Source organism: Dicentrarchus labrax, unplaced genomic scaffold (genome assembly GCF_905237075.1).
Source record: "Dicentrarchus labrax unplaced genomic scaffold, dlabrax2021, whole genome shotgun sequence".
NCBI lineage: Eukaryota > Metazoa > Chordata > Actinopteri > Moronidae > Dicentrarchus > Dicentrarchus labrax.
This window is the reverse complement of record NW_026136723.1, coordinates 3125533-3137289: the sequence shown is the minus strand read 5'-3', so window position 1 is coordinate 3137289 and position 11757 is coordinate 3125533. Positions and strand designations below refer to the sequence as shown.

The 11757-nt window shown below is 40.6% G+C and overlaps 2 protein-coding genes across 3 annotated transcripts; both read left to right on the top strand.

Annotated features, from left to right (window-relative positions):
• The first annotated feature begins 410 nt into the window (after positions 1 to 410).
• On the top strand, positions 411 to 9091 carry LOC127358073 (gastrula zinc finger protein XlCGF49.1-like). The gene is given in 3 exon segments (XM_051390969.1): positions 411 to 558; positions 7574 to 8434; positions 8437 to 9091. Coding segments are annotated over 2 exon segments (729 nt in total). The 5' UTR covers positions 411 to 558; positions 7574 to 7831; the 3' UTR covers positions 8563 to 9091.
• LOC127358049 (gastrula zinc finger protein XlCGF8.2DB-like) lies at positions 471 to 2110 on the top strand. Of its 2 annotated transcripts, XM_051390931.1 has the most exons (3): positions 471 to 1152; positions 1237 to 1404; positions 1573 to 2109. In XM_051390931.1, the coding sequence occupies exons 1-3, from the start codon at positions 471 to 473 to the stop codon at positions 1758 to 1760; spliced, it is 1038 nt and encodes a 345-aa protein (XP_051246891.1). In that variant the 3' UTR covers positions 1761 to 2109. The 2 variants fall into 2 exon arrangements, with proteins under 2 accessions (XP_051246891.1, XP_051246890.1); XM_051390930.1 differs by having other exon boundaries at positions 471 to 1404; positions 1573 to 2110.
• Positions 9092 to 11757: the final 2666 nt, after the last annotated feature.

The window sequence follows — 11757 nt, the reverse complement described above, 5'->3', positions numbered from 1 at the left end:
TTATCCAGTCTGGATTTTAACAGAAAGTGGTGGTTTTCCATAATGTCTATCTTTGTGTTTACTGTGTCCTGCAGGACGTCCAGCAGCTATCGGTGTGTAAAGAAGAGGTTCCCCCTGAGCAGCAGCAGGAGTGGAGACCCAGTCTGGACCAGGAGGACCCAGAGCCCCCACACATTAAAGAGGAACAGGAGGAAGTCAGGACTAGTCAGGAGGAAGTCAGGACCAGTCAGGAGGAAGTCAGGACCAGTCGGAAGGAAGTCAGGACCAGTCGGAAGGAAGTCAGGACCAGTCGGAAGGAAGTCAGGACCAGTCGGAAGGAAGTCAGGACCAGTCAGAAGGAAGTCAGGACCAGTCAGGAGGGAGAGCAACTTCAAGAGTTTACATTCACTTCTGTCCCTGTGAAGAGTGAAGATGATGATGATGAAGAGAAACCTCAGTCCTCACAGCTTCCTCAAAGACTAACTGAACAGATGGAAACAGATGATGGAGAGGACTGTGGAGGACCAGAACCAGCCAGAAACTCAGATCCAGATGAACATTCACAACCTGATACGGATGGTAAGACTGAAGAGTCTTCTGAATCTGAGACTGATCATCGCAACAATGATTTTAAAGACACCAGCGAACCTCAGTCAGGTGATGTTACCAATATAAAGCCTTTCAGCTGTTCAGTTTGTAAGAAATGTTTTTCATGGAGCAGATATTTACGTATACACATGAAAATTCACACAGGTGAGAAACCGTTTAGCTGCTTAGTGTGTCATAAACGCTATGGAAAAAAGAGTATTCTGCAGTTGCACATGAGAACTCACACAGGAGTTAAACCATTCAGCTGCTCGGTGTGTGATAAAAGCTTCAGTCAAAAGAGTCATCTGCAGGGTCACATGTTTACTCATACAGGTACGAAACCTTTCAGCTGCTCAGTGTGTGATAAAAGCTTTGGATATAAGCATTGTCTGCAGTTACACATGAGAACTCACACAGGTGAGAAACCATTCAGCTGCACAGTGTGTGCTAAAAGCTTTGGACATAAGTCTAATCTGCAGTTGCACATGAGAACTCATACAGATAAGAAACCGTTCAGCTGCTCAGTGTGTGATAAATGCTTCAGTCAAAAGAGTCATCTGCAGGGTCACATGAAGACTCATACAGGTGAGAAACCGTTCAGCTGCTCAGTGTGTGATAAAAGCTTCGGTTTAAAGAAGCATCTGCAGGGTCACATGAAGACTCATACAGGTGAGAAACCGTTCAGCTGCTCAGTGTGTGATAAAAGCTTCAGTCTAAAGAGTCATCTGCAGGGTCACATGAAGACTCATACAGGTGAGAAACCGTTCAGCTGCCCATTGTGTGATAAAAGCTTTGGATATAAGCATAGTCTGCAGTTACACATGAGAACTCACACGGGTGAGAAACCGTTCAGCTGCTCAGTGTGTGATAAAAGGTTCATTCAAAAGGGTCATCTGCATATACATATGAAAAGTCATACTGGTGAGAAACCATTCAGCTGCTCACTGTGCGATAAAAGCTTTGGATATAAGCATAGTCTGCAGTTACACATGATAACTCACACAGGTGAGAAACCATTCAGCTGCTCAGTGTGTGATAAAAGCTTTGGATATAAGAGTAATCTGCATTTGCACATGAGAAGTCATACAGATAAGAAACCTTTCAGCTGCTCAATATGCCAACAAAACTTCATTAAAAAGAGTACTCTAGCGGACCACATGACAACTCACACATCCAGCTCAGTCTGCAGTTAAAGCTTCTGAATTAAAAGTACTATGCAGAGACGCATGAGAACTGACTGAGATGATGAGAGCTGTGGCTCAAGCAGAGCGGGTAGTCCCCAAATCGGAAGGTTGTCGGTTCGATCCCCGGCTGCTCCTGCCATGTGTCAAAGTATCCTTGAGCAAGATACTGAACCCCAAATTGCTCCTGATGCACAGCATCTCTGTGTAAATGTGTTTGAATGAGTTACTTTCTGTTTGATAGACTTTGCCATCACGGTGCATGTAGTGTAAAGGCGCTTTGAGTGGTCGGAAGACTAGAAAGGCGCTATACAAGTATCGGTCCATTTCCCATTTGCAAAGAGAACATGCCCGCTAGATAACAGACCTGTGATACAGATAACTCTGTTGGGGGGGTCCCGGAATGCGGCCAGGGTGTGTCATAAAGGCAATAAACGGCCAAACAACAGCCTTTCATTGGTCAAGATCCCTCTGAAACCAGACCTGTCATCACGGCTATTTAAGCCAGAGAGATGCTCTCTCTCTCTCTCTCTCTCTCTCTCTCTCTCTCTCTCTCTCTCTCTTTTCTCTCTCTCACTCTCTCTCTCTCTCTCTCTCTCTCTCTCTCTCTCTTCGCTTTTTCCTGCTCACACACCGACCCTGGGTGATAAATTTGGACCTTGGTGCGGCCTGATGCACGACGACGCACGACAAAAAATTATAGCATGGCACAAAAGCCTGTTTTTTCCTGCGATACCTGCACCAGTGGACATCGCACTGCAGAGACAGTTTCACGCCCTGAAACATCTGGTCAGAGGACATTTCATGACCCCCTGCGCACACACGCACACACACACACACTCACACACTCTCTCTCTCTCTCTCTCTCTCTCTCTCTCTCTCTCTCTCCTTTTCCCCTTTAAGTTAGATTGTATATTGTGTATTTTTCCTCAGTTGGTTTTATTATATCTGGTTAATAAATGTTTGTGTTTACATATGCTGGCCTATTTAATTTCATACAAGTGATACCAACCTCTTCTATGTAGAACTCCAAAGCTCCCACTCTAGCTATTATTAATGATTTTGGTTGCAATTATTAATTTAATTATTAATCTGATTTCTGAATTAATAGTTTAGAGTAATTTTTATGAGACTGATCAATCGGTTATTGGTTATCATTCCCTTATTTAAGGGAATTTTAAGGTAATTTTCTATTATCTTTTGATAATTATAATTTTTGATAACCATTAATTGATTAAACCAATACAGTTAGACCACTCTAACACCCTACGTCGTAGAGCCCGACAACAATGTGACAATGGAAAACAACTTTCCCCTGCCTGGCTTACGGGATCACTGGCCAACAACTCCGCAAGAGTTTAGCCATTTCTCCAGGAACCACTACACCACTGAACATAGTGGGCATACATAGCTGTGCACAGTTTAACTGTGTTCATTAAGTACTGGACTGCTTAACTTTTGTAAATGTAATGTATTGATCTAGTTTTATTGTTGTGATTTTGTTCTGGTTTATGTTAGGTTACTGTGTTACTCATGTTCTACACTGCTATGGTGATCTTAGTTAAATGTTGTGTTCCACACAGAAACAGTCTTTGAATAACTAACTCTTTAACTTGCCACTGTTCATATAAGATCACCTCGGCCTTTAACACAACCAAACACAGCAGAGAGGACCTTTAAAACTGCTTTTTTAAAGAAGGGTTTGTGATTCATCTGACATCTGAAAATGCACCCAAAGTCTGTGGTTATTGAATACTGTGTGCAATCTGTTGGGGTTTTATTGAAGACCCCACGGTGGAGATATTGTAGGTAGAATTTTATGAAATGTTACACATACGTGCGATGTGGTTGTATGTACAGAAATCCCAAATTTGTTTGCCTGTGAAGTACAACTGGCTACACCTTCTAAAGTAACAATTACAGGCAACCAATAACTGTATTTTATATTAATCAAATAAATAGTATGCAGCACTTGCGTCTGTGCTTTATTTGTCCTGTCCGCTGAAACTCAGAATTATTGTGGAACTATTGTTAGTGGAATTGTATGAAGTTCAGTTTGGGTTTATGGACAACATTCTCAAATTTGGTTGCACTTCAATTCAGCATTAAAATATGATTGTTATATGTTAAGTGCATCATGACACACCTTCAAAAGGAAGATAGCCAATTACAGACAAGCAATAAGTGACCTACAAGTCTTGTTCTCCTTAATCTAAATATGTTATGTATGAATTTTGGTTAAGATTAGATAAAATATCCAAACTGGTGTAATGTTTTTAGGGCATGAATGGGTGTGGCCCATATTGGTAAAATTGGCATCATCGAAAGAACCCACTGTACAAAAATGTTTCTTCTACTAACAGTTATTAGATAAAAAATATAGTTTTATTGTGAATGAATAACATAAATCAGGTTAAAGTCGAACTGGAATGATCTTCTGTATAACAGATGTTAAGGCTGTAGGTTCAGTGTCCTCAACCTGGGTACTGTGAGCTTCTCCGCAGAGGAGGAGGACGTGGGGAGACATCACGCTGCAATATTCTGAATTTAGATTGCAGTTCTCTTTTAAACACTAGCTGTCAGTGTTACACATTTAATACACCTCTAACCCTGCAAAGAGCTCAGTGACCAAAGACCAGCCTCATGGGACTGATGATAAATGACCCCCCAGTTAAGATTCTGTTTGTCATTATAAGGAGAAACTGGTTAAAAAAAGCTGAGACCCCCCTCCGCAGAGGTCAGAGCCCCCTGTTGGCTGTTTCTGTGCAAAACTAACTGAAACTTCAGAAAGGTTCAAGTCTCCCTTGCTTGTCTGTTTAATCGTGTTATGCCCATAATGCCTCATATGCGTTGGTCTTGATGTTGGGAAGACACTTCAGTACCTCATTATAAAGCTGTTTGTCACAAATTTTAATTTCACATTTAATTTTAACTTCATCAAAAACATTGCAGCTTCTGTCATTTGCAAATTGCAATTAGACATATTTCCATCAATTGTGCAGCCCTAAAAACGCTGCAACATGAATCAATATTTGTTAGGAAAGCTGCTGTGAACTATTATATACTATTTTATTATTATATAACCCTGAACATGAGCAGTAGAGTTAATCTCTACAACAGCACAGCTCATCAAACCTTCATTTCATCAAAGGTAATCGGAAAACGGTGCTCCCTGCTCGCTCGGTGTAGTGTGCGATGGGCTCTCTCCACCTCTATCGCACTGGAGAGTCCTAGGATCTCCGATAGCCATTTCTCCAGAAAGTCCACAGCGAAAGCCCCCTGGACTCCATGTGGGAATCCCACAATTCTGAAGTTTTTACGGCGCTGTCTGTTCTCATAATCCTCTAGTTTGTCTGTCAGCTCCATCACTTCATTTAGATGTTTCTTTTCCAGCTCTGCGAGCCCTTGGCGTAGGTCCACAGCGGCGGACTTGTAGTCGGTGCACTTTGCCTCCAGTGCGATGATTTTCGTGTTGGTCTAGTGTATGGCCTCATATCTTTTCCAGTGCAGCATCAACTTGGTGTAATCTAAGTTGGTCCATTTTATTGCACAGTGAACACATGTTGGGAAGAAATACCCCAGTTAATGGTGTGCGATGTCCGCGCTGGCGGAGACGAACAAGCGCACCGGCACGTTTTCCTCTCCTCCTGCATTTCATTGCACGAGCGCACCTTTGACCACGATGTCCAATATTTCAACTGAAGAAAGATGAAAACTGGGAAACAGATCAGCCTGAGTTGTTCCCCTGATATTCATGAGCTCTTCTATAGTGAAAGAGCTCCGGGTATCACAGCCGAAAAACTGAGTTAACAAACAAAACAAGCAATAACAAAGCACACCAACAAACCGAGGCGACCATACATGGCGCCATCTTAGATGACTCATCTTGGATATTTTCATAACATGAAACGATAAAGCACATTCACGATCCGAGCTGTGTGCTGTGATTGATAATAGTTATTATTAATAATAACTATGTCATGGAAATTCTTCCCAAACGTGAGAGGTGCTAAGTCTCTGAAGAACTTTCAAGCCGGTGTGATAATCAAGTCACTTTAATTCATGCTGCATGGAGAGAAGGTCACGTCGTGGATGTTCTCTCCCGACTTCCAAAATGCTCTCCCTTATATACATTCCAGTACATCTCATTACATCACAAACAATAAAACCCCCTGTGTCTTGCAAATGTTACTCCTGTAACTCCAGGTCTCTCTCACCAAATGGTCCTTCCATCTGTGCCTTCCCCCTGGCTCTTCCTATCATAAAACTCAACCCTTTGACCAGGGGCACATCTATTTTATTACCCCCAAATCCTGTTTCTCTCCCACAACTATTTTATCTTTTGATTCACTTGAAACTAAATAATAATCCATGGAATCTGCGGGCACAAAGCTTCAGTCTCTAGCCTATTTAACTGTTCAATATTTATTCAGTCAGTACAGTCCAGTACAGTAGCTTACACCTTTGGAATATTATGTTTAAATGTCACTAAAAATACCCTGAGGGGAGGTTAAAGTAGTAATAAAAATGGAAAAACACTGTACCACATTCACTGCTCCAATTCCCTGCAGATCATATCGTATGTACTGTTCGACTGCAGTTATTTAAATATGTTGGACTAAAAATAGTACTTCAGATTTAGCACCAATGAAGAATCTTTGGGTGATTCAATTCAATTCAATTTTATTTGTATAGCGCCAATTCATAACAGAAGTTATCTCAGGACACTTTTCAAATAGAGCTGGTCTAGACCGAACTCTTTAACACTAATTACAGAGACCCAACAGTACCACCATGAGCAAGCACTTGGCGACAAGGGCAAGGGAAAAACTGCCTGTTAAAAGGCAGAAACCTAGGACAGATCCTCCGGCTCTAGGTGGGTGGTCATCTGTCTCGACCAGTTGGGGTGAGAGAGAGAGAGAGAGAGAGAGAGAGAGAGAGAGGCAGAGAGAGAGAGAGAGCGACAGACAGACAGACAGGTGCACAGCAACAACAGTATTGGCAATGGCAGTCAAGCAGGACCATGGCAGGAGGCTCCACCAGGATCGATGAGAACCTGCGAGACGAGAAAGCACAAGAACTCCGGGGAAGAAGTGGAGTTAGTAACATGCATTAATGGGACATGAATGAGTGCAGAAAGAGAGAGGAAGGGAGGAGCTCAGTGCACCATGGGAAATCCCCTGATAGTCTAGGCCTATAGCAGCATAACTAAGGGATGGTTCAGGACTCACCTGATCCAGCCCTAACTATAAGCTTTATCAAAGAGGAATGTCTTAAGCCTACTCTTGAATGTGGTGAGGGTGTCTGCCTCCCGAACCACAACTTGAAGCTGGTTCCACAGGAGAGGAGCTTGGTAACTGAAGGCTCTGGCTCCTGTTCTACTTTTAGAGACTATAGGAACCACAAGTAGCCCAGCATTCAGAGAACGTAGTTCTCGTGATGTTCCCATATATAAGTCCGAAGTAGTCTACTCCTACATTGGTAAACGGCAACAAATCGGCAGAATCCTTTCGACCAGCATGCTGACCCTTTACTGTCCTCCTACTTTCTCTTGCTGTGGCAGCGGATCCGCACCGTTAAAAGTTAAAGAATCTTCTGCCTTGTTCAGAAGAAACTCTGATTCTTTTAATCATTGCTTACTTTCCAGGAAGTCTTCTGCTGTTAATCCTTGTGAGACCTTGTCAACAGGCTTCAACTTGGTTCCAATGTGTTTCCACTGAGTGACATCTTCAGCCTGATGATGATCCCACAGTTATCCAGTCTGGATTTAACAGAAAGTGGTGGTTTTCCATAATGTCTATCTTTGTGTTTACTGTGTCCTTCAGACGTCCAGCAGCTATCGGTGTGTAAAGAAGAGGTTCCCCCTGAGCAGCAGCAGGAGTGGAGACCCAGTCTGGACCAGGAGGACCCAGAGCCCCCACACATTAAAGAGGAACAGGAGGAAGTCAGGACCAGTCAGGAGGGAGAGCAACTTCAAGAGTTTACATTCACTTCTGTCCCTGTGAAGAGTGAAGATGATGATGATGAAGAGAAACCTCAGTCCTCACAGCTTCCTCAAAGACTAACTGAACAGATGGAAACAGATGATGGAGAGGGACTGTGGAGGACCAGAACCAGCCAGAAACTCAGATCCAGATGAACTTTCACAACCTGATAAAAGCTTCAGTCGAAAGACTAATCTGCAGTTGCACATGAGAACTCACACAGGTGAGAAACCCTTCAGCTGCTCAGCGTGTGATAAAAGCTTCAGTCATAAGAGTGCTCTGCAGACACATGTGAGAAGTCATACTGGTGAGAAACCATTCAGCTGCTCAGTGTGCGATAAAAGCTTTGGATATAAGAATACTCTGCAGTTACACATGAGAACTCACACAGGTGAGAAACCATTCAGCTGCTCAGTGTGTAGTAAAAGCTTCAGTGTAAAGACAAATCTGCAGTTACACATGAGAACTCACACTGGTGAGAAACCGTTCAGCTGCTCAGTGTGCAATAAAAGCTTCAGTCAAAAGAGTACTCTGCAGGATCACATGAAGACTCATACAGGTGAGAAACCATTCAGCTGCTCAGTGTGTAGTAAAAGCTTCAGTGTAAAGACTAATCTGCTGTTACACATGAGAACTCACACGGGCGAGAAACCGTTTAGCTGCTCAGTGTGCGATAAATGCTTTGGACATAAGAATACTCTGCAGGATCACATGAAGATTCATACAAGAGAGAAACCTTTCAGCCTCTCAGTATGCCAACAAACTTCATTAAAAAGAGTACTCTAGAGAACCACATGACAACTCACACATTCAGCGCAGTCTGCAGTTAAAGCTTCTGTATTAAAAGTACTATGCAGAGACACATGAGAACTCACACAAGAGAGCAGCAGGAAATTAAGAATCCTGTTCAGCTATTACAGACTAGAAACTAGACTTTTTGATCTGGTTTTATTGTTGTGATTTTGTTATGGTTTATGTTAGGTTACTGTGTTACTCATGTTCTACACTGCTATGGTGATCTTAGTTAAATGTTATGTTGCACACAGAAACAGTCAACATCAACATCACCTCGGCCTTTAACACAACCACACACAGCAGAGAGAACCTTAAAACTCTGTTTTGTCTCTGCTGAACAAGCTCAACATACAGTGCAACACACACTCTGTTTTTGTTATTTGGTTTAGTGCATTGTAGTTTGATCATATTGTCTATTTATACTTTATCTTTTTTAATAAATGTTATCAAATATACATTCTGGTTTGTTAAATATTCCACAAACGTGAAGGATACCAAACTCTATGTTGAGCTACAAATCCTTCAGCTGACTTAATGTGAACATGATGAACTTAGTTATAGTTATTGAACAAATAAATTAGTGTTTTAGATTAATTGTTTTGTATATTCTATGAGTCTGACTCTTCAATTAATAGTTTTCCTTTAAGGGTGGTGTCCTTAGGAATTTCTGATATAATACGTATAAGGATATTGATCACTGTTATTTTTTATTTTCTTTGATAATTTTGATAGCCAGAATTAATTGATTGGTCCTACAAAGTTTGATGAACCTTTAAATCATTTTAATTACCACAATGTGCAAAACTTATTTTAAACTTATTTAACATTTGTTTTTGGTGAAAATGTTTTATTCTTTGTCTGTTTAATCAATACAATGATGATGATTGTATTTTCTGTACTTTATTTTGTCTTTGTTTTATATTATATTATTTCTATTAAGTTGAGATATTGAAGCGAATAGAGATAACACTTCTCCCAGAACTTCTTTGTAAAAGATCTCAAAACTCAAAGCTCAGCTGTATTTCTTTCAGGTTCAGTATCAGTTCCCTTCCCTCAAGTTACAGCAACTAACTGTTTCATAGTGACAGATACATTTGTAAAAATTTGCCACAACACAACACACGTGAGAAATATAGATGATAATGATACATTTTCACCATTTCATGTGTTTCTGAGCAAGTTGCAGTCTCCAAAAATGTAATAATCTGGAATAAAAATTACTTCAGATACAATAGGAGTTGCTCGTGTCCTAATTGAATTTTTTTTTAAAGCATATATTAATATTAATATTGTTTGTTTGTGTCACAGTCAATGAAGAGATTGCAAAGGTAAGTGTTTAACATCATAAACATCATTACAGCTGACACTGAAGTTAGGAGGTGCTGTAGTTCTGCTGCCGTCATTTGTTGCGATCCTATCTTCCACAATACTAATTGGCCTGCAGTTTGAAGCTATCCACTTGGGAATGGCATTTGTTAGCTTGTCTTGCTTTTGTTTATCTATACTTCTTACACACGCTGCATCCAACATAGTCTGCTGAAGCCTCCCTCCCCTCTCCTCCTGTGACCCAGGGATGGTCTGTGTATTCAGAGTCAGTGAGCAAAGGACTTTCAAAATAATAATAGTAAAAAAAAACTGCGTTAATGCAAGATAAAATAATTGTCGGCGTTAATTACTTGCCCAGCCCTAATATATATATATATATATATATATAATATGTGGATGCAAACCTCACTGCTTTCTGCTTTGCATCACAGTAATTGCATGTACCATAGAAAATACCTGAGAAAGCAGGAGCAGGTAGGCTTCTGTGTTTTTAGTGTCTGTATGTGTCTGTATGTATAAAATAACACTTCTGTTCATCCCTGCAGCCAATGGGAGCAACAAAAGTCTCCCTGAGGCCAGCGGTCTCCTGAAGAACTGAAGCGCAGACTGACGCAGTGGAAACAGTCTGAAGTGTCTGCAGATAACAGATTTTCCATTGGAATACATCAAGACTCATAGCAGAACCAAATTTCTTATTGGATAGAAACAAGCTGCACAGTAAATCAAAATCTCAATATGGTAAGATGCGGTAAGTTATGAAGGTAAAATATGTGACATCACATCACAGTCGCAGTATCTGTGAAAATAATGTCTTTATGATGGCCGTCCCGTATCGTGCAGCCTTAATAGAAACTAAAAAGGGGAATTGTAAAAAGACCCAATAAGAACAAAGAACTTGTATCAGCTCAATAACATCTCCACTGTCTCTTTAGGGGTTAAGGGCAAAATGAAGTTCAATACACTGAAAACTGCCCGAGCCACTTAATGAGACATTTAAAAATGGGATGAATTCAAGTCAGAAGTTTGAGTAGTGAGCCTAAACTGGGCACTACAAGGGTTTGAAATATGAAAGAGTTAGGTGAGCTTGTTTTGACCAGAGTCAGGTGGAGATTCAGGAAAGTGATTGGAAAGAGTCTACAAAAGAGTTTAATACATTCAATGAAAAATACTTGGATAAACAATGGATAAAGGGAAGGAAAGGCTATAAAAGAATTAAGATTAAAGGACAACATTGGCACCTTTTCTGAATTTAGCCCATTTACTACAAATCAAAGTATACTTTACATTACTGACGACAACAACACCAGAGTTTAATTTCCATCCTGGTCGTCAGTTTATAATAAAGAAAAAGTTCAATGTGAATTGAGACTGTGAGACTCAGAGGTAACATTTAACACTGTTGTGGATTGTGTCGTTTGAGTGCGTTTGTCTGTAGGAGTGTCTGTTATAACATTTTAGAAGCTGTAGGTGAGTACTGTAAAACTTCTAATAATAGCCTAGACGTTTATTTGCTTAAATCACTGAACTCCCCCTGCCTTTATTGGGGACAGGCTTCTATTCGGGACAGGCGTTTAATTCCTTTAGTAAAAAACTAAACTTAACTCTAACTGCTGCTTCTCTTGAGTTTTGTTCAGCAAATTTGAAAACTAACATGATGATTATAATCGCTTCAGAGGTCTTTTTTCCTCTCTCTCGTCTACCAGGTTACCAAATGAATTATCGTTTTACTTTGGTGTTGATAGTTTTTGTAAAAACAATTTAATTGTGAAGAATCTAACTGATCTAACAATGTGAATTATGTACATATTCACAGAAGTAGGAGATTGAAGCGACTTAAAACAAGCTCAAGCAGGCGACCAGGTGGGTTTTAAGAAGTCTAAGGTTAAAGGTCTGCATCTATTAGG